The sequence below is a fragment of the Bos grunniens genome, chromosome 8 (assembly GCF_055505025.1).
Source record: "Bos grunniens cultivar Pamir isolate PY7600 chromosome 8, Bosgru_T2T1.0, whole genome shotgun sequence".
NCBI classification, from domain to species: Eukaryota; Metazoa; Chordata; class Mammalia; order Artiodactyla; family Bovidae; genus Bos; species Bos grunniens.
Genome location: NC_141172.1, coordinates 86,919,590 through 86,939,977, shown reverse-complemented (window position 1 = coordinate 86,939,977; position 20,388 = coordinate 86,919,590). Strand labels below are relative to the sequence as shown.

At 40.3% G+C, this 20,388-nt stretch overlaps 1 protein-coding gene across 3 annotated transcripts in view; it reads right to left on the bottom strand.

Moving 5' to 3' along the window:
• Positions 1 to 566: 566 nt before the first annotated feature.
• DIRAS2 (DIRAS family GTPase 2) overlaps positions 567 to 20,388 on the bottom strand; it is a 33,934-nt gene continuing 14,112 nt past the window's right edge. For 2 of the 3 annotated variants that reach the window (XM_086414470.1, XM_086414472.1), the window contains exon 2: positions 567 to 2,054. In XM_086414470.1, the coding sequence (XP_086270596.1) occupies positions 1,419 to 2,018 (600 nt within the window). In that variant the 5' untranslated portion in view covers positions 2,019 to 2,054 and the 3' untranslated portion in view covers positions 567 to 1,418. Of the gene's footprint in view, positions 2,055 to 2,854; positions 2,931 to 20,388 lie in introns of all 3 variants that reach the window. The other variant, XM_086414471.1, reaches the window with a different exon arrangement.

Here is a 20,388-nt window from a genome sequence, read left to right as displayed (position 1 = left end):
AGGCAGGCAACAGGAAGGTGTTCTGCAAGGGAACATTCCAGAGGAAGCCAGAGTGGGATGCAGACTGGAACCAAGAGGAAAACTTATAGGCTCTGTCAGTGGGAACTTTCAGGAAGCAGCTCCAAAGCAGCCTTGATGCCAGCAGAAGAATTAGCTGAGTAGTCTGTGCTCTGCCCATGACAGAGGCCTGCCCGACCTGTCTCCAGCCAGCATGCAGCAACCAGCAGTGGTTTAAGGATGCACATGAGATTTATTCCAGAGTGAACCCAGCATAGGCCAGCTCTTAGAAGACATTTCTAAAGGAACGTGCACCATAATTGATTACTTGAACTGATTTTCCAGGAATATACTTGTTAGAGATAATAATCAAAAACACAGCAAACAACTTCTGTCTCAAAGTATTTCATTAAGGTGCAAAATATGGCACAGACGTGTCTACGTCTGTTAGAAAATGGATGTGCTTCTGGTCTTCAGAGGGCCTTTATTGGCTGTTACTCAGTTGGAGATAGAGCGAGTTATTGAAAAAAAAGATCATGTTGGAGGACAAAAAATGTCTAAAAAATAGCTACTTTGATTGCTTTTATTTAAAATCTAAGGGCTGTAAGAGTTATACCCCTCATGGGTCAAAGGAAGGAAACTTCACGTTTCTAAAACTCTCAAAATATAACACACAAAAATATTATTGTGATGTTTCAGTATTGTCACAATATCCTCACACAAACGTTTCAAATGGAAATTGAATTTTTGACAGAGTGGCATACTCTTAGTGAATTCACCACTGTATGTGAAAAGAAATACTCTAAAAGGTTAAAATGATACCTGCTAATAACTAGGCTAGTGAGGACATCCCCTCAGAGTGGCAAGGCTCACAGGTCAGCTGTATTACATTTAATTCAGTTAAAGAACCATAGAAGGGAACAGCTTTGGCCTGGTCTTCTCACCTCCTCCTGCCCCTCCCATCCCCCAGGGATGTCACTGGCTTCGGAGCAGAGGGGACGCCTGGTCTTGGGGGTTGGTGCCTGCAGCTCTGGGTTAATGTGTATAAATGCTCTCATATGTATCCAGATGGTACCTCCTGCTATCAGCAAAGCACATTCTCCTTCTGCCAGCACGAGCCTTCCTGCCTCCTGAGGGCCAAGGATGCCTCCAAAAATGGCTGATGTCCCTTGGGTTTCCTGCGATGCCAAGCGTGTTGGTTTTCATTTTAAGCATCTGTCAGATTCCCTGATTCTGGAGAGGGGGTGCTTATCGGTGGTGGTGTGAAATGCCCTCTGAGGACAGTTGGGCACATCTCAGTCAAAATGCAATATTTAACATGTGGGCGTCTGACATGCTACCCTGACGACTGCGGGTGTCACGTGGGAGGGGGAGGGGCAAAGAGGGGGGACACACAACCGTTGCTCCCACGGGAGGGTGGTTCACATGACCACGCACTTGCCCTTGAGCTTCTCTTTCCTTTTCTGCTGCTTGCTCTTTTTCCCGTCGATCTGGAGGCTCACGGTCCTGCGCTTCTCCAGGTTGAGCAGCTCCTGGAAGAGCTCCTTCACGTTGAGGTTGAGCTTGGCCGAGGTCTCCATGAAGGCGCACTTCCACTTGCGAGCCAGCACCTCGGCCTCACTGCTCTCCACTTCGCGGTTCGGGCTCTCGTCACACTTGTTTCCCACCAGCATGATGGGGATGCTCTCCACGTCCCCTTTGATCTCGCAGATTTGCTCATAGATGGGCTTGAGCTCCTCCAGAGACTGCCGGCTGGTGATGGAGTAAACCAGGATGAAAGCATGCCCTTTGGAGATGGAAAGCCGCTGCATGGCCGGGAACTGGTGACTGCCCGTGGTGTCCGTGATCTGCAGGGTGCAGATGCTCTTGTCACAGCTGATGACCTGCCGGTACGTGTCTTCCACAGTGGGGATGTAGCTCTCCCGAAACGTGCCTTTCACAAACCGCAAGACAAGAGAGCTCTTGCCAACACCACCTGCGCCGAACACGGCCACCCGGTAATCATTGCTTTGCTCCGGCATGTTGTTTGCAGGCTCCAACGATTAACTAGGAAGCACCTACCAAAGGAACCAGATGTTTGAGAGAATTAGTAAAAGAAAACCTAGGAAAAGACTGCTTTACCATTTCTTGATAGCTTAAAGAAAAAAAAAATTAAGTGGTATTATTTGCTTTCACTTTTCCTACATAACAATTCAAATTTCATTTTAAAATTCTCTAATTCTAAATCCAATTGTAGATAACCCTCAGTTTTCAACAGGGCTGTTGATCTACTGAGTGGCTACCTGAAGTCAGTCTGTTCCTCCTTATTGGACCATGGTTCTGAGCAGCTTTGCTCTCAAATCACCCAGCACCCAGGGAAAAGATGCAAAGTCAGTCCAAGGGAGAAAGAATCCAGGAAAGGTAATGGGGAGTTGGAAACTAGTCAGTCCTCAACACACACACACACACACAATCACAGCAGATCTTTACTGTTTAACCTAAAATGCTGCTGCTGCTAAGTCGATTCAGTTGTGTCCAACTCTGTGCGACCCCATAGACGGCAGCCCACCAGGCTCCCCTGTCCCTGGGATTCTCCAGGCAAGAACACTGGAGTGGGTTGCCATTTCCTTCTCCAATGCATGAAAGTGAAAAGTGAAAGTGAAGTCGCTCAGTCGTGTCTGACCCTCAGCGACCCCATGGACTGCAGCCTTCCAGGCTCCTCCATCCATGGGATTTTCCAGGCAAGAGTATTGGAGTGGGGTGCCACTGCCTTCTCCAACCTAAAGTGCTATGAACATTCAATATACCGGTCATAATACATAATTTTTACAAGTACAGAGAGGGAGTTAAAGGGGAGCAGAATGCAATTAATATTTACACAATGTTTATATTAACTCATGAAATCCTCACCACCCTGCAGAACTGGTGTCATTATCCCCTGCAAAATGAAGAACCTGAAAACACAAAAAGAATAGGATCATGGCATCTGGTCCCATCACTTCATGGCAAATAGATGGGGAAACAGTGGAAACAGTGTCAGACTTTATTTTGGGGGGCTCCAAAATCACTGCAGATGGTGACTGCAGCCATGAAATTAAAAGATGCTCATTCCTTGCAAGGAAAGTTATGACCAATCTAGATAGCATAGTCAAAAGCAGAGACATTACTTTGCCAACAAAGGTCCATCTAGTAAAGGCTATGGTTTTTCCAGTGGTCATGTATGGATGTAAGAGTTGGACTGTGAAGAAAGCTGAGCGCCAAAGAATGGATGTTTTTGAACTGGGGTGTTGGAGAAGACTCTTGAGAGTCCCTTGGACTGCAAGGAGATCCAACCAGTCCATTCTAAAGGAGATCAGTCTTGGGTGTTCATTGGAAGGACTGATGCTAAAGCTGAAACTCCAATACTTTGGCTACCTCATACGAAGAGTTGACTCATTGGAAAAGACTCTGATACTGGGAGGGATTGGGGGCAGGAGAAGAAGGGGATGACAGAGGATGAGATGGCTGGATGGCATCACCAACTTGATGGACATGAGTTTGGGTGAACTCCGGGAGTTGGTGATGGATAGGGAAGCCTAGCGTGCTGTGATTCATGGGGTTGCAGAGAGTCGGACACAACTGAGTGACTGAACTGAACTGAATGTCCCTGACTTCACACAGCCAGTGAGATGAGCTGTTGCTCAATTGCTCAGTTGTGTCCAACTCTTTGTGACACCATGGACTGCAGCATGCCAGGCTTCCTTGTCCTTCACCTCCCAGAGCTTGCTCACACTCATATCCATTGAGTCAGTGATGTCATCTATCCATCTCATCCTCTACCACCCCCTTCTCTTCCTGCCCTCAATCTTTCCCAGCATCAGGGTCTTTTCTAAGTGAAGTGAGACCAGGATGCAAACTGATGTGTCTCTGTCCCACAGGCTGCTGGAGTCACAGAGGGCCTGAGTGTGAACTCTCATTAAGCACCAAGTATTGACAATTCCAATCCCAAAGAAAGGCAACGCCAAAGAATGCTCAAACTACTGCACAATTGCACTCATCGCACACTCTAGTAAGGTAATGCTCAAAATTCTCCAAGCCAGGCTTCAGCAATATGTGAACCGTGAACTTCCTGATGTTCAAGCTGGTTTTAGAAAAGGCAGAGGAACCAGAGATCAAATTGCCAACATCCACTGGATCATGGAAAAAGCAAGAGAGTTCCAGAAAAACATCTATTTCTGCTTTACTGACTATGCCAAAGCCTTTTACTGTGTGGATCACAATAAACTGTGGAAAATTCTGAAAGAGAGGGGAATACCAGAACACCTGATCTGCCTCTTGAGAAACCTATATGCAGGTCAGGAAGCAACAGTTAGAACTGGACATGGAACAACAGACTGGTTCCAAATAGGAAAAGGAGATTGTCAAGGCTGTATATTGTAACCCTGTTTATTTAACTTATATGCAGAGTACATCATGAGAAACTCTGGACTGGAAGAAACACAAACTGGAATCAAGATTGCCGGGAGAAATATCAATAACCTCAGATATGCAGATGACACCACCCTTATGGCAGAAAGTGAAGAGGAACTAAAAAGCCTCTTGATGAAAGTGAAAGTGGAGAGTGAAAAAGTTGGCTTAAAGCTCAACATTGAGAAAACGAAGATCATGGCATCCAGTCCCACCACTTCATGGGAAATAGATGGGGAAACAGTGGAAACAGGGTCAGACTTTATTTTTCTGGGCTCCAAAATCACTGCAGATGTTGAGTGCAGCCATGAAATTAAAAGACGCTTACTCCTTGGAAGGAAAGTTATGACCAACCTAGATAGCATATTGAAAAGCAGAGACATTACTTTGCCAACAAAGGTTCGTCTAGTCAAGGCTATGGTTTTTCCAGTGGTCATGTATGGATGTGAGAGTTGGACTGTGAAGAAGGCTGAGCTCGGAAGAATTGATGCTTTTGAACTGGGGTGTTGGAGAAGACTCTTGAGAGTCCCTTGGACTGCAAGGAGATCCAACCAGTCCATTCTGAAGGAGATCAGCCCTGGGATTTCTTTGGAAGGAATGATGCTAAAGCTGGAACTCCAGTACTTTGGCCACCTCATGCGAAGAGTTGACTCATTGGAAAAGACTCTGATGCTGGGAGGGACTGGGGCAGGAGGAGAAGAGGACGCCAGAGGATGAGATGGCTGGATGGCATCACTGACTCGATGGACGTGAGTTTGGGTGAACTCCGGGAGTTGGTGATGGACAGGGAGGCCTGGCGTGCTGTGATTCATGGCGTTGCAAAGAGTCGGACATGACTGATCGACTGATCTGATCTGATCTGATTGACAATTAACTAAGAAGCTTGGAGCGGTTCTTTCATTCATCACAATTAAAATGATTATAGATGCTTTATTTTTAAGAATGATAAGAAGTGTTACTAAGATAATAGTATAAACCACTATTAATGGTCATAAAATGGAGTAGAATGGGGTTTCCCTTCAATACAAATACCACCTCTTTCCTGACATATAGATTATTAAATATCTTTCATATTGCCCCTTTTTTGGTAAGAAAGGATACAAAAACATCCAAAAAATAGAGAATCAAGCAATATCCAACATTTTTAAAATGAAGTAGACAAGTAATATGGTAATGTGAAATATGGAACCCATTTTCTCTAGGCAACATTTGCTTTCACTTTTCACTTTCACTTTTTTTGGAGTAACTGAGGGACAATAATAAAAGGCACTCCTCAAAATCATTTTCAGAGACCAGTAAAAATTAGATATAATTAGCCATGGAAGAAAATGGGTATGTGCAGCGAATGTCTACTGGCAGACAAATCAGGTCAAAGCCCAGGACAGTGATATCTCATCTCATGATTTCTTTCTGAGTTCACTATGTACACTGGCCAGCAAATATGCTCAATTAAATACTCAGCTGTTCTCGTATGCGCTTTGGAACCCCTAACCTATCGAGAAGGCAATGGCACCCCACTCCAGTACTCTTGCCTGGAGAATCCCATGGATGGAGGAGCCTGGTGGGCTGCAGTCCATGGGGTCGTGAAGAGTCGGAGACGACTGAGAAACTTCACTTTCACTTTTCAGTTTCATGCATTGGAGGAGGAAATGGCAACCCACTCCAGTGTTCTTGCCTGGAGAATCCCAGGGACGGGGGAGCCTGGTGGGCTGCCGTCTATGGGGTCGCACAGAGTCGGACACGACTCAAGTGACTTAGCAGCAGCAGCAGCAACCTATCGAGAAACTTGAAGAAGCATTTATATACATATATATGCACACAAACAACTGAATCTCTTTGCTGTACACCTGAAACTAACATAGCATTGTAAATTAACTGTACTTCGAGTTACATGGTTACATGTTACATGGTTAGTTACATTGTTACAACTTTTTAAGAAAAGAACAAAGTGAACCCAGAGAAAGAAAAAAGAAAGATTAGAGTAGAAATTAATAAAGAATAGAAAACTAATAGAAAATAATTAATGGAACCAAAATTTGGTTTTTTGAAAATATCAACAATAATAATATTTGCATTAGATTGAAGAAAAAAAGACTCAAATTATTGAAATCACGAATGAAAGAAAAAACACTACAGATCTTATAGAAATAAAGGTTATAAGGGTATGACCAACTCCAAGATGACATGTTAGATAACTACGATGAAACAGATGCAAACTACTCAAGCCGACTCAAGAAGAAATACCAAATCTGAATAGAACTGTAATGGGATAATAATCAAAATATTATTTACAAAGAAAATGCCCAGGTCCAGATAGCTTCACTGGTGAATTCCAGGGAAGATCCCCTGAAGGAGGAAATGGCACCCCACTTCAGTATTCCTGCTGAGAGAATCTTACGGACAAAGGAGCCTGGTGGGCTACAGTCCATAGCGTTGCAAAGAGTCCAACATGACTGAGCATCTGAGTACATACACATATATACGTAAACATATATATGTGTACATATGTGTGTAATATATATGTATATATAACATAACAGAATATATCAATGAAAGACAAAATCCACAATACCTCAGTAGATACAAAAAATTGACAACATTCAGCACTCAATTATGTTAAAATAAAAACAGTTGAAAGAAAAAGTATAGTCACTGAATCGTGTCTGACTCTGTGACCCCATGGACTATAGTCTCTGTCCATGGAATTCTCTAGGCAAGAATACTGGAGTGGATTGCCATTTCCTTCTCCAGGGGATCTTCCTGACTCAGGGGTGGAATCTGGGTCTCACCCATTGCAAGCAGATTCTTTACCTTAAGCCAGCAATAAAAGTGAACTTCCTCAACCAGATAATGGGCATATAATGAACAATACCAAACTAACACAATACTTCATGGTAAAAGACTGAATGACTTCTCACTAAGATCCAGAAAAAGAGTATTCACTTTTATAGTTTCTACTCAACATGTTACTAGAGGTTTTAACCATAATTAGGCAAGAAAATGAAATAAAAGGCATTTAGACTGGGAAGGAATGAAGCAAAACTATCTCTATTGCAGGTGGCATAACTTGGTATTGCTAAGTCGATTCAGTCGTGTTCGACTCTGTGTGACCCCAGAGACGGCAGCCCACCAGGCTCCCCTGTCCCTGGGATTCTCCAGGCAAGAACACTGGAGTGGGTTGCCATTTCCTTCTCCAATGCATGAAAGTGAAAAGTGAAAGGGAAGTCGCTCAGTTGTGTCCGACTCCTAGCAACCCCATGGACTGCAGCCTACTAGGCTCCTCCATCCATGGGATTTTCCAGGCAAGAGTACTGGAGTGGGGTGCCATTGCCTTCTCCGTAACTTTGTATCAATAGATAGGAAATCCTAGGGAATCCACTAAAAACTGTTAGAACTAATAAATTAGATCAACGTTTTCAGAATACAACACCATTTAAAAATAAACTATTTCCACATACTTGAACAATCTAAAATGAAGAAACCAATTCCATTTACAATATCATCAACAAGTATAAGATACTTGGGAATACCTTTAACAGAGAAGTAAAAGTACACCTCTGAAAATTATAAAATACTGTTGAAAGGAACTGAAGACCTACATTTTTGGAAAGATACACACGTTTATGTATCAGAGGACAATGTTGTTAAAACAGCAATAGTCCCTTGAATCATCTACAAATTCAGTGCAATCCTTTAGAAAATCCCAACTGACGACATAAATTGACAAGCTGATCCCAGTATCCACAGGAAAATTGAAGAGACCCAGAATACTGAACCAATGGTAACTGAAGAAAAAAAGAAGTTGGAGGACACACACTGTTTGATTTCAAACTTATTACAAAGCTACAATAATCAAGACAGTGTGATATTGCACAGGGCAGCAAACAGATGAATGAAAAACTTCAGAGTCAAGAAATAAATTCTGACTTTTACAGTCAAATTATTTTTGACAAGGATATCAAGATAATTCAAGAAAGAATATCTTTTCAACAAATGGTGCTGGTACAACTGATATTCATATGAAAAAGAAAGAAGCCTCCCTTATACCATATACAAAAATTAACTCAAAATGGATTGAAGACCTAAATGTAAGCCCCAAAACTAAAAAAATCCTAAAAGAAAATACAGGCATAAGTTTATGATCTTTGATTTGGCATTGATTTCTTAGTAGTGATCCCAAAAACATGAACAAGATTAAAAAATAGGTAAATTTTATTTCATCAAAATCAAAGTCTGTTTATTAAATAACACTATTAAGAAAGTGTAAGGCAACCCACAGAAAGGGAGAAAATTTCTACAAATCATATATCTGACAAGTGATTAATTCCAGAATATATAATAAATTCCTGGCATTCAATAACAACAGATCAGATCAGTCGCTCAGTAGTGTCCGACTCTTTGTGACCCCATGGACTGCAGCATGCTAGGATTCCTTGTCCTTCACTATCTCCCTGAGTTTGCTTAAATGCCTGTCCACTGAGTCAGTGATATACCTAAACACCTCACCCTCTCTCATCCTCTTCTCTTCAATTTTTCCCAGCATCAAGGTCTTTACCATTGAGTTGGCTCTGACTCTTTGCATCAGATGGCTGAAGTATTCAGATGGCTTCAGCTTCAGCATCAGTCCTTTCAATGAATATTCAGGGTTGATTTCCTTTAGGATTGACTGATTTGATCTCCTTGCTATCCAAGAGGCCTCTCAAGAGTCTTCTCCAGAACCAGTTTGAAAACATCAATTCTTCAGCACTCAGCCTTCTTTATGGTCCAACTCTCACATCTGTACATGACTACTGGAAAAACTATAGCTTTGACTATCTGGACCTTTGATGGTAAAGTGATTGTCTCTGCTTTTTAATACACTATCTAGGTTTGTCAAAGCTTACCTTCCAAGGACCAAGTGTCTTTTAATTTCATGTCTTCAGTCAAATCCACAGTGATTTTGGAGCCCAAGAAAATAAAATCTGTCACTGCTTCCACATTTGCCCCTTCTGTTTGCCATGAAGTGATGGGAAATGCAAATCAAAACCACAAGGTAAAGCAGTTCACAGACACTTGGAAGACTTTAACAAAATTCAAAATTAAAAACAAAACAAAACAGAAAATAGCAAATGTTGACAATGCTGTAGGGAAACTGGAACCACTGTGCTTTGCTGATCTGAATGTAAACTAGTATAGCTGCTTTGGAAAGCAATCCATCACTTCCTTAAAAAAGTAAACAGAATTACCATAAGACCCAGTGATTTCCCTAATCCTACACCCATGAGAAATGAAAACACAGCCACACAAATAATTGTATGTGAATGTTCTTAGCAACACTACTCATAGTAGTCAAAAAGCAGGAGAATATCCAAATGGTCACCATCTAATTAAAGCATAAGTAAAAATATGGTATATCCATACAATGAAGTATTATTTAGCAATAAAATGATATGAAGTATTGAAAGGTGATCTAGCAAGGATGAACCTTGAAAACATGATGCTAAATGAAAGAAGCCAATGACAAAAGACCACACATATTGTCTATTTATATGAAATATGCAGAATTGCAGATCTATAGACACAGAAAGGATATTTGTAATTGCCTAGGGATGGAGTGAAGTGGATATTGGGGAAAACTGGGAAGTGACTGGACAGAGTTTCCTTTTCAGTGATGAAGTGTTTTAAAACTTGCTGTAGCAATGATTGGACAACCCTGTGAATATACTAAAAACTACTAAGTTGCATACTTCAGTTGGATGAATTATATCTCAACAATGCTATCATTTTAAAAAAGACTGCATAGGATAACACTCCACTGTATATGATGATATTGTCTACTGATTCAGTGAACATTCTAAAGTTAATAGGCTCAGCTTTATTTGTAACAGCCAGATGATGGAAACAACACACATCTTCACAGTAGAAATGACAAGCAAAGAATGGAATATTCATACCATAAAAAGCAATATACTGAATTACTTTATCCATACAATAAGAAAAAGCTATGAAAAGAACAAAGAATAATACATGCAACAACACAGTCGAATCTGACAGTTGAGCTCTGCTAAGCAGCCTGCTGAGCACTAGAGATGTTGCATATTTTCATTGGGCAGTGGTTACAAAGGTGTTAACACCATTTATAAGATGGTTATATGATTATTCTGAATGATTTCATTCTTTTAAATTTATCACAGCGGGAGTTCCTTGGTGGTTCAGTGGTTATGACTTCGCCTTCTAATGGAGGGGGTGCAGGTTTGATCCTTGGTCAGGAAGTTAAGATCCTACATGCCTCATGGCCAAAAAGCCAAAAGATGTGGATACTGAATAATATTACACAAACTGAGAAGGAACTTTGAGATTAAGAAATGAAGCAGGCAACTCCATGAAGTACAATTATGAAGTTTATTGAAGGTAACTTACATATGGGTTGGATGAGGCAGATGGCAATCCAGAAGCATTCATAGCAGCACTCCACCCTGTTGAAAGGGCTACAGGGGAGTTTAAAGGGGCCAATGTGAAATATAGATTCTGATGACCAAGTGAGAAGCATGTATGCACCCATTGGGAACCAATGGTTTTTCCTCCTGGAGGTTGGTTGGTGTGTCTGTAGGGGGTTGCGGAGGCGGGGGGTGTCTCATGACCATCTGTGCCAGCAAAGGCATTCATTCCACTTTTCATGTCAGGTGAAGGCTAGTGTAAAAGTTGATAGGAAACATATTCAACTTGTGAGTATTCCTTGTGAGTTAGGCAGAAGGGTCAGGAAGATTACCTGGAGAAGGGCATGGCTACCCACTGCAAGATTCTTGCCTGGAGAATCCCATGTACAGAGGAGCCTGGTAGGCTACAGTCCACGGGGTCACAGAGTCGGACACGACTGAGCAGCTCGCACTTTCACTTTCAGTTATACAGAGAAGGAAAGGGGTAGGACTGAGAACTATGACGGAGCTGCCAACAAGGACTCAGTGTGGTTCAGCCACACAGAAGGAGATGAAGACCAGCAAAGTTTCAGGTAAGTGGTGTAGGGGAGCGAAAGTCACTCTGCAGTGGACAGGAGAGTAATGGGAATTGATGAGCTGGTTGGAAAGAAAAGAAGTACAGATTCTATTTAAGGAAATTCAGGGATTAAGGAAAGGAGAGGGATAATTGGCAAAGGCTAAGATAAGGGTTAGACAAGTGCGGAAGAATATCTACATAGGTCTGCTTCTGGGTGTCCGATGGAACAAATCTGAAAGAAAACAGGAGCCAATGGGATTCAGAATGCACACACAGCAAGTTATTCTTCAAGGAGAGAAAGAAGGGCAGGTGACGGCAGAGGAAGCCCCAATTAAACCTGACCAGGCCATTCCCAACTGCTCCTGTTATCTCAGCTTAAAAACTTTAAAAACAAACAAATGAAAAATAATATAATGCATGTACTTGGTTAAAGAAAAATTAAAATATTATAAAATACTCTTATCTACTCCTAGACCCCTTCCTTCAGCAGCTCTAGTCTCTAAGAGTGGAAGCTCAATTATTTCCTGGTGTTCACCTTTAAATTTTAAATAATGCATTCATTGCTTGAATAATACATCTTAATGTCCTGAGTTACTGATTTTTGGACCATCTCTCTCTCTCTCTGTCTGTAAAATTAGCACTATTATCTTCCTCCATTGCCTAATTGTATCACTTATGCTCTATTTTTAAAGCAAATATCAGTATTTAAATTTTCCAGTTATAATATTTATAATTTGTTCCAAAACTTATATTGTCTTCTGTGGTTCTTCTGCAGGTTGTTTCTAAATGCTATTAATAAACAGCATTAAAAGGACTTTGTAAAGATTTTTTACTGAGGAAGTAGACAAAATTGGACCCACTGAGAGAGAAAGGTCATTTTCACCAAACTGCTGATTGCATAATTTTCTGTGTCAGAAACACTGGGGTCTTACTTTTCCAGCTTTTTGTCTGTTTTTTGCCTAAATATTAATAATATAATTTTTGTATTTCAATTGATCATCTTAGGATTTATTTTATACTTCAGTATAAACATTACTGATAATTTCTTTTAGATGACATTAAAATTTCTGAGCTCACAGTCTTTCACTTGATTGATAGAATCCTGCAGCCAAATTAAGTTCAAATTCTTTTTTCTTTTCAGACTTTAAAAATCATTTAACTTTATCATCCAGGGTTACTGACACAAAATTCAAAGCCAGTATGATATTCTTTCCTTTGTAGGAAAGTTGTGTTTTCCCCTTCTCTTGGCAGGGTTAGGGTATTCTCTTTATTCTGGGAGTTATGACATTTCAGGATATATCTAGAACTGCTTCTTAATTGTGGTGCCTTTTTCCAGGGGCGGGGGGTGGGGGGGGGTTGGAGGGGGCTGGTGTGCAGCATGTTGCTGGTTAAAAACTTAACCCTTTATGCAACTTGGGAAATTTTTCATTTGCTTTTTAAAATTACATCATCTTAATCCTTCTATCTTTTTTCTCTTTCTGAAACTTCTGTTAGATGATGAACCAAGTATACCTGTTCTTGATTTCTCTAAAATCTTTTCATTTATGTTGTAAATAAACTTTCTTGTACTCTGATTTTTTTCTTTCTCAAAGAAGCATTTTGTTATCAGGAAAGGTGATACCAGGCAGAATTTCAGTAAGACTATTAATTGAGATTTGTTGCTATTGTTCTTATCTGAAATTGCAGCCATGAAATTAAAAGATGCTTACTCCTTGGAAGGAAAGTTATGACCAACCTAGATAGCATATTAAAAAGCAGAGACATTACTGTGGCAACAAAGGTCCATCTAGTCAAGGCTATGGTTTTTCCAGTGGTCATGTATGGATGTGAGAGGTGGACTATAAAGAAAGCTGAGCACAGAAGAATTGATGCTTTTGAACTGTGGTGTTGGAGACGACTCTTGAGAGTCCCTTGGACTGCAAGGAGATCCAACCAGTCCATCCTAAAGGAGATCAGTCCTGGGTGTTCCTTGAAAGGACTGATGTTGAAGCTGAAAATTCCAATATTTTGGCCACCTGATGCAGAGAGCTGACTCATTTGAAAAGACCCTGATGCTGAGAAGGATTGAGGGCAGGAGGAGAAGGGGATGACAGAGGATGAGATGGTTGGATGGCATCTCCGACTTAATGGACATGGGTTTGGGTGGACTCTGGGAGTTGGTGATGGACAGGGAGGCCTGGTGTGCTGCAGTTCATGGGGTCACAAAGAGTCAGACACGACTGAGCAACTGAACTGAACTGAGATACTTCTGGTTCCGTTTCTTCACTGTGGTCCTTCTCTTTCACATGGTTGGTTTCACCAAATGTCTATTGGTCTCTTGTTGGCCACTGATATACAGAAGAATCATACTGGCTGGAGAGGCAGCTAGACTGGGTTCTCTTGATGCACAGATCTGTTCACCAGCAGCCTAGTCCCTGAATAGGAAGGCTATCTGGCATGACTTTACAGACAACCTTCAGCTTTTCTTGAACTTTTTTAGACTAAACTATCTCTACCGTCTCTTATACTTCTAAAAAGCTTATACATAAACAGAAAATGAAGGAAAGAATCAAGAAAACAGGGTATCCTTTCCATTGCAAAGTGTCATAAAATATAAACATGTGTGTTTTATAATAAAAAAATTTTAATGGGACATTTTAAATACTGACAGTTAAGTTAGAGGTGCAAAATTTTGGTTTATAAGAAATACATATTTGGTCTTTATCTATAGTTCTTAGCTCACAGCTTCCCAAACTCTTGAAATTTCCTGAGAGGTAAGAGCAGTGAGGGCATCTTTTATTACAGTATTTGGCCTATTGTCCTTAGTTCCTAAAAACATTTCAGAACCATAAAGATGTAATGAGTGTTTTATTATTCATAAAAAGCCCCTTTCCATCAACTGGGTTGATGCTAATAAGGTGACTTTTGGAAAAGACCTAAGACTAGAGTTTGGTTGCCAGGATAATTAAACAACCAGGAACAGAGGGATGGAAATTTCAGCCCCACCTCACATCTCTAGGAAGGAGAAAGGAAAGAGTAGGGGAAGCCTGTAGGTTGAATCAATCGCAAATAGCCAACTATTTAATCAATCACACCTCTGTAATGAAGGCTCTGCAAAAACTCAAAAGGACGGGATTAGGAGAGCTTCCAGGTTGGTTAACACATGGAGCCATGGGGAGAACTGTGAACCCAGAGAGGAAATGAAACCTTCGTGCCCTTTCCCCATATTTCCCTAGACAGCTTTTTTATCTGGCTGTTCCTTTTATCATAAACCAGTAACCTAGTCCGTAAAACATTTTTCTGAGTTCTGGGAGCCACTCTAGCAGACTAAACAAACCTAAGGAGGGACTACTGGGAACCTCCAACTTATAACAAGTTAGTCAGAAGCACAGGTAATAACCTAGACTTGCAGTTGGCATCTGAAACAGAGGTCAGTCTTGTAGGTTATCCTGTAGAGTCTGATGCTCTCTATGGATGTGTCAGAACTGAGTCAAATGGTAGGACATCCACCTGGTATCTGGAGAATCACTGGACATGTGGGGAAACCTCCTCCACACTGTAACTGGGTGAAGAATTATCAGAGGCTTATCCGCAGCCTACAGAGTCCAGGACTGTAGGGAAAATACTGATTCCCTGAGTCACAAGAGGTGCCCATTCATGGATCCTTTGGAAGACATGTTAGATTCACGTGAATAAAATGTTAAAAAAAGAAGAAATATCTCATGTAAAACCACAATCTTTATCTACATTATACCCTGAATTAAGCCTGCTTCAAAAAAAACATATAATTGAATCCAGAGAAAAATCATAGATTACAAGAATTCAGCTGTCAGTATTTGGAAAAGCCAGACAATTTAGTGTACTATCCTGCCAAAAATGTCCCATTAACAGTCTGAGATCAAGGGCACCGGCATTTCTTAAAGTTTATACAGGCTGTCTCAGATCAATTTTTGCCTTGGTTTTCCAAAATGCTTTCTCCTTGAGTAGATATGTCTTTATTACAATATTTAAACTTTATTAACTTTAGGCAAATTTCATATTTAAAGTGGGTACTTAAGAGCTTATATTTAAAACTACTAGTAATAAAAAGTAAATGGGTCATTTAAGTAAAAGTAACTGGTTCCAAATAAGAAAAGGAGTACATCAAGGCTATATATTGTCACTCTGCTTATTTAACTTCTATGCAGAGTACATCATGAGAAGCGCTGGGCTGAAAGAAGCACAGACTGGAATCAAGATTGCTGGAAGAAATATCAATAACCTCAGATATGCAGATGACACCACTCTTATGGCAAAAAGTGAGAACTAAAGAGCCTCTTGATGAAAGTGAAAGAGGAGAGTGAAAAGTTGGCTTAGAGCTCAACATTCAGAAAACTAAGATCATGGCATCTGGTCCCATCAATTTATGGCAAATAGATGGAGAAACAGTGGAAACAGTGGCTGATTTTATTTTGGGGGGCTCCAAAATCACTGCAGATGGTGATTGCAGCCATGAAATTAAAAGACACTTACTCCATGGAATAAAAGCTATGACCAACCTAGACAGCATATTAAAAAGCAGAGACATTACTTTGCCAACAAAGGTCCGTCTAGTCAAGGCTATGGTTTTTCCAGTAGTCATGTACAGATGTGAGAGTTAGACTTTAAAGGAAGCTGAGTGCCGAAGAATTGATGCTTTTGAACTGTGGTGTTGGAGAAGACTCTTGAGAATCCCTTGGACTGCAAGGAGATCCAACCAGTCCATCCTAAAGGAGATCAGTCCTGGTTGTTCATTGGAATGACTGATGTTGAAGCTGAAACTCCAATACTTTGGCCACCTGATGCAGAGAGCCAACTCATTTGAAAAGACCCTGATACTGGGAAAGATTGAGGGCAGGAGGAGAAGGGAAAGACAGAGTATAAGATGGTAGGATGGCATCACCGACTCAATGAACATGAGTTTGGGTGGACTCTGGGAGTTGGTGATGGACAGGGAGGCCTGGCGTGCTGCAGTTCATGGGGCTGCAAAGAGTCGGAAACGACTCAGTGAATGAACTGAAGGATTGTTACTGATATTACAACATAAATAAGGATATCTTTAAGAAATTAACTATTCTCAATAGAGCATATATTCTCTAGGTAAGAGAGTGTACTTTTAACAATTTTTAGAATTTCAATTTAATTAAGAATTCATTTCATGTACCTTCTTAGCTGAACATAAAAAATGAAAGATTTGTTAGTGAGAAATAGCTGCCTGATCATAAAGAAGAGTTAAACATCCCTGGCTCACCTTTATCCAAAGATGTAGAATCCTTTTTGAGTAATCTTGTTTCCTAGTGTTGTGGAGACACCCACCATGGCAATATTTCTGCAGGTGCTAAAGCAGGTGACTCATTTGCACTCAGGTAATGGAGCTCCCATCCCATAATATGGGGTCAGGGTCGGTGGGGGAGGGGGGTTCCGTAGGCACTCATCACAAGACTTGTGATAACAGCAACAGTGAAATAAGTGGAGAAAAGTTGGGACATTTCTTGGAATGGAAAGGATAGAATAAATTATTCTTTAAGAGTTTTGTTACTGAGAGCCAAATAAGCCCACAGCTTAGGCACAGAAATAAGATTCACTGATGTCTGTCTAAAACTATTTCATTCAGGAAAAACATGATGGCTAGGAATCCAAACAGCCAAATAAAATGCGCTTAGTTACACTTTTCAGCCTGACTATGTTTGGGGAATTTTCAGCTTTAATGGCTTTTCCATGTGGGTAAGAGAAATAAAAAAGCACACCATGTGAATAAGAGATAGTACCATTGTCCTGGTCAAAGGATCAGTTACCAAATTTGATCCTGAATGACCAATGCAGTATGATAACCTTGCAGGGAAATTAACACCAAAAGATGAAGACAACTGGAGGGCAAAAACTCTGCCAGCAAGGAGAAGAAAGTGCTCAATATCAGGAGTGATGGCTTAAGGTGCTACTACATGTAGCCTGGCATCCTTCCTTCACTGTCCACTTACTGGAACATGGCTCTTTGTATATGTACTTGGTTAGGTAGATTTCTATTTTTAGTCAAATGAAAGTTTACAAAATTGGCAAGTGGATAAAAAAAAATTCCATCACACAATCATGAACTAGTTTATTACTCATGCTTTAGGTATTTTAGCTAAGAATCCATTGCCATCATGAAGACATACCTCTACATTTTCTTCTAAGAGTTTTGTATCTTTAGTTTTTATATTAAGGCCATTGCTCCATTTTGAGTTAATTTTTGAACATAGTGTGATAGAATCCAACTTCATTCCTTTATCTATGTATATCCAGTATCCTGAAACTATTTGTTATGATCTTGACCCCTTATCAAAATTCAGTTAATTACAAATGTAAATTAGGTTTATTTCTGGACTCTCAATTTTAATCCATGGTCTGTGTCCATTCCCATGCCAGTACCACACAACTGGTCTACTGCATCTTTTTTTTTAAATTTTTTTTATTTTTAAACTTTACAAATTGTATTAGTTTTGCCAAATATCAAAATGAATCTGCCACAGGTATACATGTGTTCCCCATCCTGAACCCTCCTCCCTCCTCCCTCCCCATACCATCCCTCTGGGTCATCACAGTGCACTAGCCCCAAGCATCCAGTATCGTGCATTGAACCTGGACTGGCAACTCATTTTGAAATCTGTAAGTATGAAGCCTTGAACTTTGTTCTTTCTCAAGATTGTTTTGGCTCTTTGGGGCCCATTGTGGCTTCACATGAATAAATAAATTGGACTTGATCAAAATTAGAAACTTTTGTGCAACAAATAACAGTGTCAGGAAAGTTAAAAGAGTACCTACACCATGGAAGATATCATGTATCTGGTGTACCAGATATCATATATATATCATGTACATATATCATGTATCTGGTGTACCAGATACCATATATCACACCAGATATCATATATCTGGTAAGAATCTAATATCCAGAATACAGAGGAAACACAACGGAATAACAAAAAGAAAAAACAACTTAAAATAGATAAAGAACTTGAATAAACATTCTCTAAATAATATACAAATGGCCAATAAGCACATGAAAAGATGCTTAACATCACAAAGAATCAGGGAAATGAAGATCAAAACCACAATGAGAAATTACCTCACACCCACCAGAATGTCTACTATCAAAAATCAAAGCAAAAAAAACAAACAAAACAAAATAACAAGTGTTAAGGAAGATGTGGAGAAGTTAGAACCCTCCTGCTGCTGCTGCTGTTGCTGCTGCTGCTGCTGCTATCGCTGCTATCATGTCCGACTCTGTGCGACCCCAGAGACAGCAGCCCACTAGGCTCCTCTGTCCCTGGGATTCTCAAGGCAAGAACACTGGAGTGAGTTGCCATTTCCTTCTCTAATGCATGAAAGTGAAAAGCGAAAGTGAACTCGCTCAGTCATGTCCGACTCTTAGCGACCCCATGGGCTATAGCCCACCAGGCTCCTCCATCCATGGGATTTTCCAGGCAAGAGCACTGGAGTGGGGTACTATTGCCTTCTCCAGAATCCTTCTAGTAGGAATGTAAAATAATGCAAAATTCAACAGTTACCATGTAATCCAGCAATTTGCTTCTGGGTATATACTCAAAATAATTTAAACATATAATATATTATTCAAACAGTTGAAAAGATATTTGTGTACCCATGTTTCTAGTTCTTAGCAGCATTATTCACAACAACCATAGCAACCTAAATGTCCATCACCAGATGAATGGATAAACAAAATAGCACATATACTAAACGGAACATTATATAGCCTAAAAGGAAAAAAATTCTGGTACATGCCACAACATGGATGAACCATGTGAAGTGAAATAAGCCAGTCATGGAAGAACAAATATCATATGACTCCACTTTCATAAAACATCCCTAGAACAGTCAAGTTTATTGAGACAGAAAATAGAATGGTGGTCTAGCAGGGCTTGGGGGGAGGGAAGAATGGGGAGTAATCGTTAATGGGAATAGAGTTTCAGTTTTGCAAGATGAATAGTTTTGGAGATGGATGGTGATACAACAATGTACATGTATTAAATGCCACTAAATGCAATTGCAATGGTAAATTATATGTTACATATATTTTACCATGATAAAAATACATGATTATAAAAATAATATTTTCAGCAAAAATAAAACTATGAATTAAAAATTGCACCCATAGTACAATTGGCATTGGCACAGCAGATAGCCCTTCTCCTTTGTCATCCACATTACAAATTAAGAGCAATAAGAATCTACTCTGATCTCACCAGGCCAAAAAAATACCTAATTTCTTGCTGCTGCTGCTGCTAAGTCGCATCAGTTGTGGCCGACTCTGTGCGACCCCATAGATGGCAGCCTACCAGGCTCCTCTGTCCCTGGGATTCTCCAGGCAAGAATACTGGAGTGGGTTGCCATTTTTTTCTTCAGCTAATTTCTTGAGACCGGATGAAATCTACACCTACTTCTAGGCCCTGATTTTATACTGTTTCAGTGCTCCTGTTACACATCACTATTAGCCACTGCTTTTAAAACTAAGCCCACAGAACTGCATTGTCCAATATAGTAGTCACTTGCCACTTGAAATTCAGCTAGACCAAACTGAGATGTCCTGCCCTGGATTTTGAACACATATAAAAAAGAGTGTTAAATATCTCATTCATAATTTTGACACTGATTCCAAGTTGAAATGATATTTCATATACATTGGGTAAAATAAAATATATTATTTGAATTAACTTCAATTGGGTCTTTACTTTTTTAGATGTGATTACAAGAAAATGCATGTGTGCTAAGTTACTTCACTTGTGTCTGACTCTTTTCAACCCAGTGGACTGTAGCCTACCAAGCTCGTTTGTCCATGGAATTCTCCAGGCAAGAATATTGGAGTAGGTTGCCGTGCCCATCTCCAGGGGATCTTCCCACTCCGGGGATTGAACCTAAGTCTCTTAAGTCTCTTGCATTGGCAGGTGGGTTGTTTTTTCTTCTCTCTTTTTTTTTTTTAACCACTAGTACCACCTGGGA